Here is a 17,500-nt window from a genome sequence, read left to right as displayed (position 1 = left end):
CGCTGTGGGTCTGTTCTGCAGGGTAACTGGTCTGTAGCGCTGTGGGTCTGTGTTCTGCAGGGTAACCGGTCTGTAGCGCTGTGGGTCTGTGTTCTGCAGGGTAACTGGTCTCTGAAGAGGTTTAAGATGGACCGGCAGGGCGTGACACAGGTGCTGTCTCGGCTCTCCTTCATCTCGGCGCTGGGCATGATGACGCGGATCTCCTCGCAGTTCGAGAAGACCAGGAAAGTGAGCGGACCCCGCTCCCTGCAGCCCTCCCAGTGGGGCATGCTGTGCCCCTCCGACACCCCCGAGGGAGAGGTGAGCGCCCCCTGCTGGCTCCACCGCCGTCCTGGGAGTGTGTGTGTGTATCGTGTGTGTGTGTATCGTGTGTGAGTGTGAGTGTGAGTGTCGTGTGTGTATAGTGTGAGTGTGAGTGTATCCGTGGTGTGTGTGTGTGTGTGTGTGTGTGTGTGTGATGTATATGTTGAAGGATATGTGTGTGTGAGATGTGTGGAATGGGATCTTATGTGATGTGTCAGTGATGTGCGTTGAGTGATGTGTGTGGAATGGTATCTGAGTGCTGTGTGGAATGGTATCTGAGTGCTGTGTGGAATGGTATCTGAGTGCTGTGTGGAATGGTATCTGAGTGCTGTGTGGAATGGTATCTGAGTGCTGTGTGGAATGGTATCTGAGTGCTGTGTGTGGAATGGTATCTGAGTGCTGTGTGGAATGGTATCTGAGTGCTGTGTGGAATGGTATCTGAGAGATGTGTGTTGAGTAATGTGTGGAATGGTATCTGAGTGATGTGTGTGGAATGGGATCTTGTGTAACGCGAGTGGCTCCCCCTGCTGGTGGCTGTGTGCGTCAGGCTTGTGGGCTGGTGAAGAACCTGGCCCTGATGACCCACATCACCACTGACATGGAGGACGGCCCCATCATCAAACTGGCCTTCAACCTGGGGGTGGAGGACGTCAACCTGCTGTGTGGAGAGGAGCTGTCCTACCCCAGCGTGTTCCTGGTGTTCCTCAACGGTACACACACACACACACACACATACACACACACACACACACTTGCATGCACACGCATGCCGTTTCAACTTTTCTAGTTTCATGAGAAGAGTCTCGCCTTCCTTTTAGCTTGATGACAAAAGGGCAGGAATAATGTGTCCTTTAAACAGGCCCTAATTAAACCATACTGAGTGCTGGCTGAATTAAACCTGGAGGAGGCTGGTCCACAGGACACATCTGTGACAAAACAAGTGATAAACACTATGAAATGCGTGTTTTAGAAACGCATGAAAGCAATGAACAGAAACCTAAACCTTTAGCACCTATAGCTAATTATTTCACCGTGAAGCAGATATACAACATGGCTGTGCTGCTCCTTTGGTGATAAAAAAAGAAATAATTCATCAATAATATGGCTTGCAATAATATGGTCAGCTGCCTTTACCAATGTGGTGTTCAGAGAGTCTCTGTCTCTGTCTCTGTCTCTGTCTCTGTCTCTGTCTCTGTCTCTGTCTCTGTTGTCTCTGTCTCTGTGTGGCACAGGTAACATCCTGGGGGTCATCAGGGATCACCAGAAGCTGGTCCACACATTCCGGCTGATGAGGAGGGCGGGGTTCATTAACGAGTTTGTGTCCATCTCCACCAACCTGACGGACCGCTGTGTCTACATCAGCTCCGACGGGGGCCGGCTCTGCAGGTGGGGGTCCGCTGGGCACGGCTGGGCACGGCTGGGGGCGAGGGAGACCCAGTCTGCCATGTTCGCCTCTGATTGTGCCTGTTAGCCACGCTACACCTGTTGGCGTCTCATTGCTCCTGTTAGCCACGCTACACCTGTTAGCGTCTCATTGCACCTGTTATTCGTGCTGTACCTGTTAGCGTCTCATTGCACCTGTTAGCCATGCTACACCTGTTAGCATCTCATTACACCTGTTTGCCACGCTACACCTGTTAGCATCTCATTGCTCCTGTTAGCCACGCTACACCTGTTAGCGTCTCATTACGCCTGTTAGCCATGCTACACCTGTTAGCGTCTCATTGCAGCTGTTACCCAGGCTACAGCTGTTAGCCGCTCATTGTGCCTTTTAGCCACGCTGCGCCTGTTGGCCTCTTCCCCTGAGTCCTTAACCCTGGCCTGTGGGTTTGGCTCGTGGTGCTCCTGATGAGAGGAGAGCGTGCCCGTGATGAGAGGAGAGCGTGCCCGTGATGAGAGGAGAGCGTGCCCGTGATGAGAGGGGAGCGTGCCCGTGATGAGAGGAGAGCGTGCTCCTCATGAGAGGAGAGCGTGCCCGTGATGAGAGGGGAGCGTGCCCGTGATGAGAGGAGAGCGTGCTCCTCATGAGAGGAGAGCGTGCCCGTGATGAGAGGGGAGCGTGCCCGTGATGAGAGGAGAGCGTGCCCGTGATGAGAGGAGAGCGTGCCCGTGATGAGAGGAGAGCGTGCTCCTCATGAGAGGAGAGCGTGCCCGTGATGAGAGGAGAGCGTGCCCGTGATGAGAGGAGAGCGTGCCCGTGATGAGAGGAGAGCGTGCCCGTGATGAGAGGGGAGCGTGCCCGTGATGAGAGGAGAGCGTGCCCGTGATGAGAGGGGAGCGTGCCCGTGCCGTGACGGCCGGCAGGCGGGCGGGATGTTTGACCGCGTCCCTCGCTAGCCCTCTCGCCGCTGCCATTGTCCCCGTCCCACAATGCCGCGGGCTGGCCGTTTCCATGGCGAGTCCAGGAAGCTCTTTGTTCAGGTGTGGCGCGCGAGTGGTGCTCAGAGGTGCTTGTTTGGCCCCATTATGACAATTAGCAGGGTCCCCGGTAGCCGTGGAGATTAGGCTCTCTGCGGGCCCTTTGTGTCCCAGCGTGTGTTAAAACCGCCACCTTCAGTCACCGACGTGCTGAACACGCTCACCATACACAGGGCACTGCGGGTATTGCAGCTTTCCCAAATGGGAAGGGTTGCACGTGTGTGGGGTCTCTCCGGAGTTAATGATGCCCCAGGTGTGCGGTTTCTCCAGCTTTAATGATGAGGTTTCTCCAGCGTTACTGATGAGGTTTCTCCAGCGTTACTGATGAGGTTTCTCCAGCTTTAATGATGAGCTTTCCCCAGCGTTACTGATGAGCTTTCTCCAGCGTTACTGATGAGGTTTCTCCAGCGTTACTGATGAGGTTTCTCCAGCGTTACTGATGAGCTTTCTCCAGCGTTACTGATGAGCTTTCCCCAGCGTTACTGATGAGGTTTCTCCAGCGTTACTGATGAGGTTTCTCCAGCGTTACTGATGAGGTTTCTCCAGCGTTACTGATGAGGTTCCTCCAGCATTACTGATGAGCTTTCCCCAGCGTTACTGATGAGCTTTCCCCAGCGTTACTGATGAGGTTTCTCCAGCGTTACTGATGAGCTTTCTCCAGCGTTACTGATGAGCTTTCTCCAGCGTTACTGATGAGCTTTCCCCAGCGTTACTGATGAGGTTTCTCCAGCGTTACTGATGAGGTTTCTCCAGCGTTAGCGGCGTGTCACCGCTCTGCTCTCCCCTGACAGACCCTATATCATCGTGAAGAAGGGCCAGCCGGCTGTGAAGACCCGGCACATCGAGGAGCTCTCCCAGGGCTACAGGTACTGCCGTCATTCCTTCCGTTTTTATTATTAATATTCACCCTCTACGTTACATCACGTGATTTCTGCTTAATCTTTCCCCCACTGCTCCATTCCCTGGACTTCAGGAACTTTGAAGACTTTCTCCACGAAAGTCTGGTGGAGTACCTGGATGTGAACGAGGAGAACGACTGCCAAATCGCTCTGTACGAGCACATGATTTCAAAGTGAGTGTCCCCTCGCAAACAGCATGCAGTCTGTCGGCGTAAAATCCCCCCATCCTAACGGCACTGCCGCCCAGTGGAGTGGAGCCTCAGCAGGGAAAGGAACGGTGCATTGTGGGAATTGTAGTTTCACCCCCTCTCCTCTGTCCAGCCTTGTGTACCCAGGCTGTTGTAGGTTATTGTGTGTGGTTGTTTGTATGACTTTTGGATGTTCTTTTTTTTGGGCGGCCTGTAGCGTAGTGGTTAAGGTAAATGACTGGGACACCCAAGGTCAGTGGTTCTAATCCTAGTGTAGCCACAATAAGATCCGCACAGCCGGTGGGCCCTTGAGCAAGGTCCTTAACCCTGCATTGCTCCAGGATATGATTGTCTCCTTCTTAGTCTAATCAACTGTACGTCGCTCTGGATAAGAGCGTCTGCCAAATGCCAACAATGTAATGTAATGTAATGTTCTGTCTGCAGGGACACCACCCACTTGGAGATCGAACCCTTCACTCTGCTTGGGGTGTGTGCTGGCCTGATTCCGTACCCCCACCACAACCAGTCCCCCAGAAACACCTACCAGTGTGCTATGGGCAAGCAGGCTATGGGTGAGTGTGCCCCAACACAGAGCCCTCTGGGTGTGCCCCGGAGAATAGTGAGTGTGCGAGAGTGTGTGAGCAAGATTATGTGTGTGTGTGTGTGTGTGTGTGTTTCTGTATGTGTGTGTGTGTGTGTGTGTTTTTGCATTTCTGTGTGTGTGTGTTTCTGTATGTGTGTCTGTCTGTCTGTCTGTCTGTCTGTCTGTCTGTCTGTGTGTCTGTCTGTCTGTGTGTGTGTGTTTAGTTTTTGTGTGTCTGTGTGTGTGTGTGAGTGTGTGTGAGTCTGTGTGTGTGTGACCCCTCTCTCTGCTGTGTGCTGTGGGCTCCTCACCCTCTCCTCTGAGAGTCATTAGGGATTCATTGTGCGTTCAGGAGGTCAGTGTGCTCAGCTGCAGGTGCCAAAGTGCCTCAACACACAGTTTCCTGGAAACCAAACCCGCCAACGTCACTGCGACCCCCGCAACCCCCTCACACACACACACCCTTACACCCCCCTCCCCCACACACACTCACACACACACACACACCCTTACAACCCCCCCCCCCCCCCACACACACACACACTCCCACACACACACACACCCTTACAAACCTACAGGGAATGCAGCTATGTTTGAACCAATATCCTTTTTGTAGAGGGGCGGGGGGGGGGAGTCGCCTTTACATGTGCAAATGACTCTGTGGCCCGGGGCTGTTATGAGGGCGCTGTTTTTGTAACCTGATTGTGGCGTAATAGTGGCTGACAAACGTCAGAGCCCGGGGGGGGACAGAGGCCATTATCCCCCCCCCCCCCCCAGCACCCCCTCCACTCTGTCCCAGGACCCCCCCCCCCAAAAAGGGGGATTAAACATTCTGGCAACCCTGGGTACATTCATATCAGCTGGGTGGGTCAGGTCAGTCACGCTGAGGTCAGGGTATTCAGAAGGAGCGTCGATGCGCTCGGTTGTTTGTTTGTTTTTTTTTCCCCCCCCGAACGCCGTAAACGGCCTGGCAACATTTCCCGAGTCTCCCTGTCTGTCATAGCTCGGTTAAAACGGAGGATCGAGAAAGTCGGCTTCGCCAGACTAACTTGCAGCAAGCGTCTAATCTTAAATAAGGTCCATTCGCCCAAAGTGTTTAGACGTCGACTTTATTCGGGATTTAAGTTGAGAACAATTTTTTTTTTCTTTTTTTTTTTTTCTTCTTCTCCCTGACCTTTTTGTAGATGTTTTGAAGGCTGCCGCTCTTTCGACGGGACGCATTTCTCCCGTTTCTCTTATCGTCTCAGGCCTAAATTATATCCGCCCGAGCTCTCTCTGGCAGCAGAACGGCGGTGGCGACAAGTGTCCACTTCTCCGCAGGCAGAAGGAGTGTTCGTGTGAATATATGCGCGCTCTCCCTGTCCGTGGTGTGGGTTTCACGGCTCAAACGGGTGTTTAACGAAATGGTTTTTGAGCTGTGACTGGGGAAGAGCGTCCATAAAGTGAATGAACCTCTTCCTGCACGCTGCCTCAGGCCCTGTGTGCTGTGACGGTCCTTTCGACAAAAGCACACATCACTGCTTTATTTGGAATAGTAATTTACTCTGAGAAATATAGTCACGCATTTTAGGTTTCCTGGCTAATGCTAACGGGTGTAAAGTCAACCCAGGCGTCATATATAATTTTGGGTTGTATACGTCGCCCCCTAATGGCCGGTGTAGAAACAGCGGGCACATCCAATTATATCCATCCATCCATCCATCCATCCATCCATCCATTATCTGAACCCGCTTATCCTGAACAGGGTCGCAGGGGGGCTGGAGCCTATCCCAGCATACATTGGGCGAAAGGCAGGAATACACCCTGGACCTGTCAGTCCATCACAGGGCACACACACCATTCACTCACACACTCATACCTATGGGCAATTTAGACTCTCCAATCAGCCTAACCTGCATGTCTGTGGACTGTGGGAGGAAACCGGAGTACCCGGAGGAAACCCACGCAGACACGGGGAGAACATGCAAACTCCACACAGAGACGCCCCGGCCGACAGGGATTCGAACCCAGGACCTCCTTGCTGTGAAGCGGCAGTGCTACCCACTGCACCATCCGTGCCGCCCACATCCAATTATATGTTCCCCAAAATAATTGAATGATCAGAATTCTACTGTAGGCTGTCATTGTAATGAAGTGAAACTAATTCTCGTCATTTTCTACACCAGTTATGTATTTATGCGTTTTTCTTCTCTTCGGGTGGCTCTGTGTGTGTGTGTGTGTGTGTGTGTGTGTGTGTGTGTGTGTGTGTTTAAACCGTGTTTAAACCCGTGTTTAAACCCCTCCCGCTCCAGGTACGATCGGGTACAACCAGAGGAACCGCATCGACACTCTGATGTACCTGCTGGCGTACCCGCAGAAGCCCATGGTCAAAACCAAGACCATCGAGCTGATCGACTTCGAGAAGCTTCCGGCGGGGCAGAACGCCACCGTGGCGGTGATGAGCTACAGCGGCTACGACATCGAGGACGCCCTGGTGCTCAACAAGGCCTCGCTGGACAGAGGTGAGGGGGCGGAACTACAATTCCCACAATGCACCTTTCCTTTCCCTGCCGAGGCTTTACTCCTCTGGGCGGTGGGGCTGTTAGGACGGTGATACTGGCACAGCGATGTTAGTTTACATTAGTGGCATTTGGCAGACGCTCTTATCCAGAGTGACGTAAAGTTGATTTAGACTAAGCGGGAGACAATCCTCCCCTGGAGCAATGCAGGGTTAAGGGCCTCGCTCAAGGGCCCAACGGCTGCGCGGATCTTATTGTGGCTACACCGGGATTAGAACCACCGACCTTGCGTGTCCCGGTCATGCACCTAAAACACTACGCTACAGGCCACCGACACTGTTAGTATCTGTTAGTATAAGACGCTGTTAGTATCAGAAGCAGGACGGTGTGTGATGTATCCTGCCGCTGTATTTCACACTGGAACCTTTATTAGGCATCGCACTAGATGGGGTTATTGTCATGGAAACGTGGCGGGAATTCTTTACCGTTCAACTCATTCCCGGTCGGAACGCGGTCATTCTCTGTGGGAGCGGTGTGTGTGTGTGTGTGTGTGTGTGTGTGACGCCGACCGCGTCCGTCTCCTCTGCGTTCCAGGGTTCGGGAGGTGTCTGGTGTACAAGAACGCCAAGTGCACGCTGAGGCGCTACACCAACCAGACCTTCGACAAGGTGATGGGCCCCATGCTGGACGCCGCCACGCACCAGCCCATCTGGAGGCACTGCATCCTGGACGCAGACGGCATCTGCTCCCCCGGTGAGCCCTGGAGGGGTGCGGGGGGTCTGGGTCACACCGTTCGACTGGAGAACACACACACACACACACGGACAGGCTGTAATTGCGTGGACTGATAAGTTGGCTTCATGTCTGCACTGGGGGAACCCACACTAAGCAGGAAGCAACTGCTCGCAGAGAGGAGGAAGATTATCTTTAAGATCGTTTGTTAAATGAGTTTGAGGGTGATTTTGAACTGGCGGAATTGTAGGACCGCATTTGAGACGGCGTGTAGTTTCATGGTCTTGTGTTGACTGCGTGTGGTGCTGGGGTTTCCCTCTGTGTCTGTCTGTCTGTCTGTGTCTACAGGGGAGAAGGTGGAGAATAAGCAGGTGCTGGTGAATAAGTCCATGCCCACCGTCACCCAAACGCCACTGGAGGGCAGTACCCAGCCAGGACAGCCTCAGTTCAGAGACGTGCCCATCACGTGAGTGTGCCAGTCCCGTCTCTGACTCCCCTAACCCTGCAGAACTGACACCTCTAACCCTGCAGAACTGACACCTCTAACCCTGCAGAACTGACACCTCTAACCCTGCAGAACTGACACCTCTAACCCTGCAGAACTGACACCTCTAACCCTGCAGAACTGACACCTCTAACCCTGCAGAACTGACGACTCTAACCCTGCAGAACTGACACCTCTAACCCTACAAACCCTGCTGTACTGAAAACAGTTCAGTTGAACTCGCTCCCTCTGGCCCCAGGTACAAAGGCTCGACGGACTCGTACATCGAGAAGGTGATGATCTCCTCCAACGCCGAGGACGCCTTCCTCATCAAGATCCTGCTGCGGCAGACCAGGAGGCCCGAGATCGGCGACAAGTTCAGCAGTCGCCACGGACAGAAAGGTGTGCTTGCACGTTTCCCGCCCTGATGTTTCACTTAGTCTCCGAAAAAGCCAATCGGAGTGCGTTTCCTTCAACAGCTGCTCTGCGAATACATTACATTATTGGCATTTGGCAGACGCTCTTATCCAGAGCGACGTACAGTTGATTAGACTGAGCAGGAGACAGTCCTCCCCTGGAGCAATGCAGGGTTAAGGGCCTCGCTGAAGGGCCCGACGGCTGTGCGGATCTTATTGTGGCTACACCGGGATTAGAACCACCGACCTTGCGTGTCCCAGTCCTTTACCTTAACCACTACGCTACAGGCCGCCTGAATATTCTGAGAGAACGCAGCGCGATACGCCTTTTCCGCCTCGGCCAAGCGTAAACATTTTTGCGCAAATTGACGTTTGACTCCTCTAACCCTGCAGAACTGACGCCTCTAACCCTGTAGAACTGACACCTCTAACCCTGCAGAACTGACACCTCTAACCCTGCAGAACTGACACCTCTAACCCTGTAGAACTGACACCTCTAACCCTGCAGAACTGACACCTCTAACCCTGCAGAACTGACACCTCTAACCCTGCAGAACTGACACCTCTAACCCTGCAGAACTGACACCTCTAACCCTGCAGAACTGACACCTCTAACCCTGCAGAACTGACACCTCTAACCCTGCAGAACTGACACCTCTAACCCTGCAGAACTGACACCTCTAACCCTGCAGAACTGACACCTCTAACCCTGGGTTGGAAACCCCACGATAGTTTCGAACTGAGCAGCCACCGCAGACCCGGTGTGGTCACGGTCACGGTCGTGGGTTTGGCGGTTGCCGCTCTATCGGCAGCGGACGGTCGCAAACGTCGGGAGGGTTTGTTATTTTCCGCAGCGCGCGAGTCCTCGCTGCTCAAATTCACACAGAAATCAGGAAAGGCGCTTCCAGCCTGCACTCGCCACAACGCAGAGTCCCAAAACGGCCCACGCATTTTCAAAAACACCTATCAAACGTAACCGTGACCGTGAAACCCAGCAAGTGTCTAAGGCTTGCTATTGCTGCCGCTGTTGGCATGATTTCCACCCTCTCTGTGTGAAGGCTGAACCCATGCCCTCACCCGGAGCCTGACTGGCGAAAAAAAAGCCCACCAGTATTTCACGTGTAGCGCCGTTAAAGCCCCTTTCTCTCCCCCCCCGCCCGGACTAGCCCTGCACACAATCGCGTTGTGTGTGCGTTTAGTGCCTCCACGGTCCCCCCCCCCCCCCCTCCAACATTCAAGAGCCATTTTTCAATTAATCAGCGCTTTGTTCCTGCCCAGACTATGCAAATTCATCACGGCCTGCTCCTACTCCACTCCTGGGAACGGTCGGCTTCCCCCCCCCCGCCCCTCCCGATGATGTTTTAATCAGAATGGTAGCCGGCGCCGCCGTCGTCTGTAAATCCCCGCTGAAGACCGCCCCGCTTCCTGTGCGCTGACGGAGGGGCGGGCTTCCAGGGTGAGGGATGCGTTCTGCCCGAACGAGAGCTTCTCGCCCGTTCTCCCCCCCCCGCCGATTTGCGTCTGCGGTGTGGGAACTTCAGATCAGGCCTGACGGGGTTTGGTGCGGCTTCCGTAATTGTTGAGACGAGGAGACGTCTTCGCCCGGGGCGACAAATATGCCGACCGTCTGATTGGTGCTTGTTGTGCTGTAGTAGTGTGTGGGAGATATCCTTCCCTCTGATTGGTGCTTGTTGTCCTGTAGTACTGTGTGGGAGATATCTTTCCCTCTGATTGGTGCTCGTTGTCCTGTAGTATTGTGTGGGAGATATCCTTCCCTCTGATTGGTGCTCGCCATCTTGTAGTACTCTGTGTGAGAGATATCCTACCCACTGATTGGCTCTCACTGTGCTGAAGGGAGGGGCTGCAGAGTGGGACACCAGTCCCTGGTGGACGTCCTGTCCTGATTTATTTATTTATTTATTTATTTATTTATTTATTTATTTATTTATTTATTTATTTTTTGTTTCGCATTGGACTCCATTCATGATTCACTGCAAATGAAACATTACCGACGTTCCATTTTTATTTCTTTTTTCCCCCTCGCACACAAATACGTTGATGTTTTTATTTCCCAAAAGATGTTCCGATGTAAAAAAAATCTTTGCACCCTGGTTTGGCGACCGCCCAAGCGTCTTTCATCGGTTCTCCCACAGAGCCGTGTGATCACCGTCATTGTGCATGTGACCCTGGACGCAACTGAGCATGTGCAGTGAGCCAAACTTTCACACTTCCCGGCGCGGCTGCGTTTCTTAGGTTTCTATTGGCGTCGCTGTGTCTACACGTTATATACTCAGCTTTAGCTTTAATTTTAGCTGCAGCACTGATGACTTTTAGCTGATGACTGGAAGCACAAAAATTCAGAAGTGGAATAAGGGGTCGGATAAACCGTAATCGGTAAACTGACGTGCAGCTCATGAGCCGAACGGGGGGGGGGCTCATTACCCAGCATGCTGAGGGGCACGGGGGGTCACGTGACGGGTCATTCGGGAGCCCCGGCGTGTTGATTCCGAAACGCGCCGGTTCGCCCCTAAACCCCCTGCGTTATTAAAAAACCGGACACCCCCGCGACACAGAGATGAGCCCGTCACCGTAAGCGAATGTTCCGGGTTTTTGTGCCCCTCTTATTAAACTCCGTGGCTCTCCCTGCTCTCGTACCCCGGGCCCAGCCGAGCAGAATAAGTTAATTATTTAGAGGTGCAGCGGTCTCACAGCTGTGTTAGATGTGCGGGCGTTTTGGGGAGGGGGGGGGGGGGGGCGGCCGGGGGCCCCTATTGTCTGCCCGGCCAGCGCCGAACGGGGCGGGCTGTGATGGAGGGTCCGGGGCCCCTGCTGACGGGGGGGGGGGGGGGGCCCTTTCTCTCCCGATTTCACACCTCTTTTATCATTCACTTCCACACAAAACAAACAACACCCCCACTGTCTGCTGTGGGAATCCCCCTCCACCCCTCTCCTCTGCTCTCCCTCCATCCATCTCTCCCTCCTTTCTCTCTCTCCGTCCATCTCTCCCTGCCCCTCCCTTAATCTCTCCTACTTTCTCCCCCCTCTATCTCTCCTCTCCCTCTGTCCATTGCTCCCTCCTTCCATCTCTCTGTCCCTCCCTTAATCTCTCTCTTGTCCGTCCCGCCCCCCCCCCCCCCCCCCCCCAAAAAAAAACTCTCGTAACTGTTTCCCTCCCACCCTCCTGGAATTTTCCGGGACTGTTGGGGAGGTTTTGGGGCTGTACGATGGTGCTTGGGGCAATTTTGGGACACACGTGACTGTGTCCCAGAGAGCAGAACGGCTGAGGAGAAAGTGACCTTCTCCTCGCATAAAGATAGACGCGACCTTTGACCCTTCATCTGAGGGTCCTGAGAAATCAATAAACCCTCCCCCCCCCCCCAGCGTAGAGCTAATGGGCTCTGCTGACTTCCTGCACTGCAGTGTTGGTTTGCAGATGGGCCCATAATGTGTTTGCACTGGGGCGGGGGGGGGGCATCTCCCCCTCCCCCTCCCTCCCCTTGTAAACATTTACTCTGACCAAAGCTCTGCTTCCGTCAGCCAATCAGGACGCGCCGTCTCCATCCCCCCCCCCCCCCCCTGCCCTGTGACCTCACTCGTTCACTCAGAACCAGGGAATTAGTTTTTGGGGTTCGACGGAACGTCGGACAGCTTTGAGGGTTTCAGTGCAACCCGGCGTCGGCGTTTCTGGGCCCGTGTTGAGGTTCTGTCACTTCTGGTGCTGTCGCTGCTTTGCCATGTTTCTGCCCTTCTGTTACTTTAAAGTTTCTTTGTGATGGTTTCGGTAAAACGCACTTTTACCGAAAGAGTAAAATTGACTTGCCAGCGTCGAACAGCACCTTATCTGTGAAATTGAGATGATATCCGCTTCATAGTCAAACTACGCAAATGTTGAAGATGAGCTTGTTTCTAGGAAGTTCTCTTCTGCTGAAAGAGCTAGGCTGTTTTGTGGGGGATTGCGGGGGTTGAATCTGACGTGTCACGTGTGTGTGGTGTGTGTGTGTGTGTGTGTGTGTGTGTGTGTGTGTGGGGTGTGTGTGTTGTGGTGTGTGTGTGTGTGTGTTCTCCTCACAGGTGTGTGCGGGCTGATCGTCCCACAGGAGGACATGCCCTTCTGCGATTCGGGGATCTGTCCCGACATCATCATGAACCCCCACGGCTACCCCTCTCGTATGACGGTAAGAACCCCGCCCACACACCCGCGCGGCCTAGGAGGACTGCTCTGGGTTTCGGCCGCAAAAACTTCATATTTTCGACAGACCGCACCGCGGAATCCGTTTACTTTGTATTGACTGTCATGGAAATGGAATACGCAGCAATGGTTTTTTTTTTCCTTCCTATATAAAAAAAAAAATTAATGAATTATGTTTCTATGTAAATCCCAGCCTTTGGGGTCAGGGGTTAAGGCTTCTGTATCGTTTGTGTTTTCTGTCGGCCTTTCACTTGTCCGGAGTGTCATTTCCGGGTCGCGAGACACGAAACGTCGGTTCAGCCGAACTTGTGTGAAACGACGGTCAAATTCCCTTCAGATGCTAAAAGACTCATGAGATTGACTGATTAGCTTTTTCCTAAGCTGCTCGTAGTCGGAGCTCAATGGCGTGGTGTTAATTGTGTAGATTATAAGGTCAGGCCGCCGTACGGACACCTGCTCTTAATCCGCTGCAAACCCGCGGCCGTAAAATCATCTTCAGCCGTCTTACGGGAAAGATGATGATGTTGTGGAAGCCGAGTGGGTGGTGAGGGGGTTTGAGGGGGTTTGGGGGGGTTTGGGGGTGTTTGGGGGGGTCGGATGTGTTAGGAGGGGAGTGGCCCGGGTCAGGGCACACTTTGGCCTGCCAGCGACTCATTCCGCAAATTTGCCGCGGTCTCCCTGGAAACCCCTGACCCCCACGAGGGCGAACATGTGACCTGCTGTGGAGCGAATGGCGTGGGGGGGGGGGGGGCCGGGCGCCGGGGCTTCTGAAAGGGAGGGGTGGGAGTGTGTGTGTTTGTGTTAAAACACGTGTGTGTGTGTGTGTGTGTGTGTGTGTCTGTACTTACGTTTGTATGTGTCCGTGTGTCCGTGTGTCCGTGTGTGTGTGTGTGTGTGTTTGTGTGTGTGAGTTTGTGCATGTTTGTGTGTCTGTGCGTTCGTGTGTGTGCGCGTTTCCATCAGTGTGTGTCTGTGTGCGCACGGCTGTGTGTGTACAGGTGCATGAGCATATCGTGGAAAAGTTCATTTCTCTCTGTCATTTCACTCAAAAAGTGAAACTTTCATATATTATAGCTTCATAAAAAAAATTGAAATTGAAATTTTTCAAGCCATTCTTTGTTTTAATCTTGATTACGGCTGACTGGATTTTAGATTTTCATGAGCTGTATCTCAAAAGTTGACTGGATGGGAAAAGTGTGGTAGGAAAAGGTGCACAAGCAACAGGGACGACCGCAGCCTTGAGAGGATTGTCAAGCAAAGCCGATTCAAGAACCTGGGGGAGCTTCACACGGAGTGGACTGGAGTCAGTGCATGAAGAGCCACCACACATAGACGTGTCACAATCCTAGTTCCATTACATTACATTACGTTACGTTACGTTACATTACATTACATTATTGGCATTTGGCAGACGCTCTTATCCGGAGCGACGTACAGGTGATTAGACTAAGCAGGAGACAGTCCTCCCCCGGAGTGTCCTGGAAATTGGCTACAAGTGTCGCATTCCTCGTGTCAAGCCACTCCTGAACCAGACACAACGTCAGAAGCATCTTACCTGGGCTCAGGAGATAAACAACTGGTCCAGAGTCCTATTTTCAGATGAAATTAAAACAATTTTTTTTTTTTATTTTTTTTTTTTTTATACGATATAACAATTTTCGAGATGCACCTGTATGTTTGTGTGCGCATAGCTGTGTGTGTTTGTGTGCAGGTATGCATGTGCGAGAGTGCAAGAGTGTATAGCATAGCTGTGTGTGTATATGTGTGTGTGTGTGAGTGTATTATATATATATATGTGTGTGTGTGAGTGTATATTATATATATGTGTGTGTGTGTGTGTGTGAGTGTATATTATATATGTGTGTGTGTGTGTGTGTGTGTGTGTTATATATCTTTGTGTGAGTGTGTCTGTGAGTGTGTAAACAGCAGAGCTCTTTGTGGGCCCTCAGGTGGGGAAGCTGATCGAGCTCCTGGCGGGGAAGGCCGGCGTGCTGGACGGGCGTTTCCACTACGGCACGGCGTTCGGGGGCAGCAAGGTGAAGGACGTGTGCCAGGACCTGATCCGCTACGGCTACAACTACCAGGGCAAGGACTACGTCACCTCCGGCATCACCGGGTCAGCCCCTCCCGCCCCGACTACTCACCCGAAAACCCACATACGCGCACACGCTCTCCCCCACCCTCATGACAAGTCTCCACGTATAAGGCCCATCCTGACACTAGGTTTTTCAGGTTTCCATCCAACCGGTTTTTTTTTTTTTTTTTTGCACATTAGTAAACCTGCATGGGTTGCACTGGGCTGAGGTGGGAACGGTCAGCGTATTGATGATGAGACTATGCGATTCAAAGAAATTAGGACCGAATTGTAACCTAGGTCACTTGCTTCCCCTCCAGAGAGCCCACAAAATGGCAGCTGGCACTCTGAGTATGGAGTCTTGTCGCGCCCTACTTTAGGATATTCACATAACGGCTGTTGATGGAATTCCACGCCGATTCGCCGTTTTCTTAGATTATTTCAGTTTCAACAATTTACAATCATGTACACAATTCACCACGTCTACTGTTTTTCTTATATTACCAGCTGTACCAGATTTATGAATAAGATTTTAGAAGAGAGAGAAAAAAAATAAAAAATAATAATAATAACTAAAATTCAATTAAATTAAATCAAAAAAAGGAAAGAAAAAAAGAGCACAGTGTCAGTCTTGCAGAGTGATATGGGTGCTGCGTACACATAGATGAAACTGGTTTGGGGAGAGATGCAGGAGACAGCGTGTAGAGGCTTTTACTGTATTAATATAGCCATGACAGGACTCCACCTTTTAGTGCATATATCTTTCTGGAGTCTCAAGGAGTACGTTATCTGTTCCATCAGACAGATTTCCCAAACTTTCTCAACCCACATATTATATGTTGGGGGATCAGTTTTTAGTGCTAGTAATACTTGCCACAGGTATTTTTTGGGCCTTCCCTCTATGCCTTCCGGCACCACCCCCAGCAATGCCACCTTTGGATCTTTGGTCAGGTTTTGGTGGAATACCTCACCGAGAGCCTCAAACATGTCATCCCAAAACATCGGGGCGTGCCCAGAATAGGTGGCGTTTTCTTTTGACGCCTTTTCGGAAACGTACTTGACATTTGCAGAACATTTGGCTGGAAACCTGATGAGACGGTAAACCCAGGTCCTGACTCACTGTGCTCACTCAAGATCCCGTGACACACAAAGAGTAGGGGGGGTTCCCCAGTGTCCTGGCTAAACTCCCAACCTGGCTCCCTCAATCCTGCCACCTAACCATCCCCTGATTTAATTGGGTGGGTGCTGCACATCAGTGGTGGTTGAGGCAAGTTTCACCCTCATGACTGTAAAGCACATTCAGTCTGGGAAAAGTGCTATATACGGTCCCGGCCAAAAGTTTTGTCGTATGAGTGGACAGTTGCTAATTACCCAACTCTTAATTAGCTAATAAAGTTAGGAAACAGCACAAATTAATCATAAGTGTCTGAAGTTTATTAGAAGCTAGCAAAATGACATTTCAAAATTGTTACTAAATGTTACAGCTTGATAGTGATCAACAGGCCAGTTTTGGCCGGACAAAAGTCTTGTCGCAATGGCCAACTCCAATTTCTACCAACTACCTATCTATGTAGCTACCCATCTACCTATCTATCTATCTGTCTATCCCGATATCTAACCTGTGGGGTTGGATTATCTCCTCAGCCGATCCCGTTCAGCTCCAGTGATTGTTGTATTGTGTTAGATATTGTACTGTTATACTTGGGGTTTTCTAGCTGCCAACCGTGGTATGCTAGTTTGTAAGTTGATGTGTTCCCCAAGGGTTCCGACTGTATCTGTATGGTCACGCTATCGAACCACCGACATTGCGGGTCCCAATCATGTGCCTTAACCACTACGCTACAGGCCGCCCTTTAATGTAATGTAATGTATTGATGTTACTGGCTGACTCCTGCTCTTCTTCATGGGAATAACACCGTATGATCCCCCACAGGGAGCCTCTGGAGGCCTACATCTACTTTGGCCCGGTTTACTACCAGAAGCTCAAGCACATGGTGCTGGACAAGATGCATGCCAGGGCCCGCGGGCCTAGAGCCGTCCTCACCAGGTGAGCTAAATGTGGCATTGTGGGAAATGTAGTCTGGACCTCTATTTGTAGTTTGCTTGAAAGCTATGTGGGCCTGTGAGACAGAATAGGGGAGGAGAGACAGTCCAGACGGGGCCTAAAACTGTTATTTAAGTGTGCAATTACTGTTGGTTCACTTTGTGAAAGTGTTTGCATGAAGTCTTGGTCCCATGGAGCCATTGAGGCTAACTGCTAACATTAGCACCTTGGCCGTGGAGGCTAACCGCTAACAGCAGCTCTGCGCCCGTCGAGGCTAACTGCTAACAACATCTCTGCGCCCGTAGAGGCTAACCGCTAACAGCAGCTCTGCGCCCGTAGAGGCTAACCGCTAACAACAGCTCTGCGCCCGTAGAGGCTAACCGCTAACAGCCGCTCTGTTTGTCCCTGTTATTCCTCCTCAGGCAGCCCACCGAGGGGCGCTCCAGAGACGGCGGTCTCCGTCTGGGGGAGATGGAGAGGGACTGTCTGATTGGCTACGGGGCCAGCATGCTGCTGCTGGAGCGACTCATGATCTCCAGCGACGCCTTCGAGGTGGACGTGTGCGGACAGTGCGGCCTGCTGGGATACTCGGGGTGGTAGGTGTCAGCAGTGCGTGCGCCTGCGTGCTAAATACACGGGACGCTTTGACCTTTAAATGGTGCCTAAAATTCT

The 17,500-nt window shown here is 52.1% G+C and overlaps 1 protein-coding gene across 1 annotated transcript in view; it reads left to right on the top strand.

The window, feature by feature from the left end:
• polr3b (polymerase (RNA) III (DNA directed) polypeptide B) overlaps positions 1 to 17,500 on the top strand; it is a 31,430-nt gene that overhangs the window by 12,689 nt on the left and 1,241 nt on the right. The window contains exons 14-27 of the mRNA XM_061229802.1: positions 100 to 300; positions 851 to 1,013; positions 1,536 to 1,689; positions 3,513 to 3,587; positions 3,695 to 3,793; positions 4,253 to 4,380; positions 6,683 to 6,892; positions 7,484 to 7,642; positions 7,970 to 8,087; positions 8,365 to 8,507; positions 12,593 to 12,696; positions 14,660 to 14,826; positions 16,718 to 16,831; positions 17,251 to 17,424. Of these exons, the coding sequence (XP_061085786.1) occupies positions 100 to 300; positions 851 to 1,013; positions 1,536 to 1,689; positions 3,513 to 3,587; positions 3,695 to 3,793; positions 4,253 to 4,380; positions 6,683 to 6,892; positions 7,484 to 7,642; positions 7,970 to 8,087; positions 8,365 to 8,507; positions 12,593 to 12,696; positions 14,660 to 14,826; positions 16,718 to 16,831; positions 17,251 to 17,424 (2,009 nt within the window). The remainder of the gene's footprint in view (positions 1 to 99; positions 301 to 850; positions 1,014 to 1,535; positions 1,690 to 3,512; positions 3,588 to 3,694; positions 3,794 to 4,252; positions 4,381 to 6,682; positions 6,893 to 7,483; positions 7,643 to 7,969; positions 8,088 to 8,364; positions 8,508 to 12,592; positions 12,697 to 14,659; positions 14,827 to 16,717; positions 16,832 to 17,250; positions 17,425 to 17,500) is intronic.

The sequence above is a fragment of the Conger conger genome, chromosome 19 (genome assembly GCF_963514075.1).
Source record: "Conger conger chromosome 19, fConCon1.1, whole genome shotgun sequence".
NCBI lineage: Eukaryota > Metazoa > Chordata > Actinopteri > Anguilliformes > Congridae > Conger > Conger conger.
Note: the sequence above shows the minus strand (reverse complement) of the source record. Positions and strands in the feature narration are given on the sequence as shown.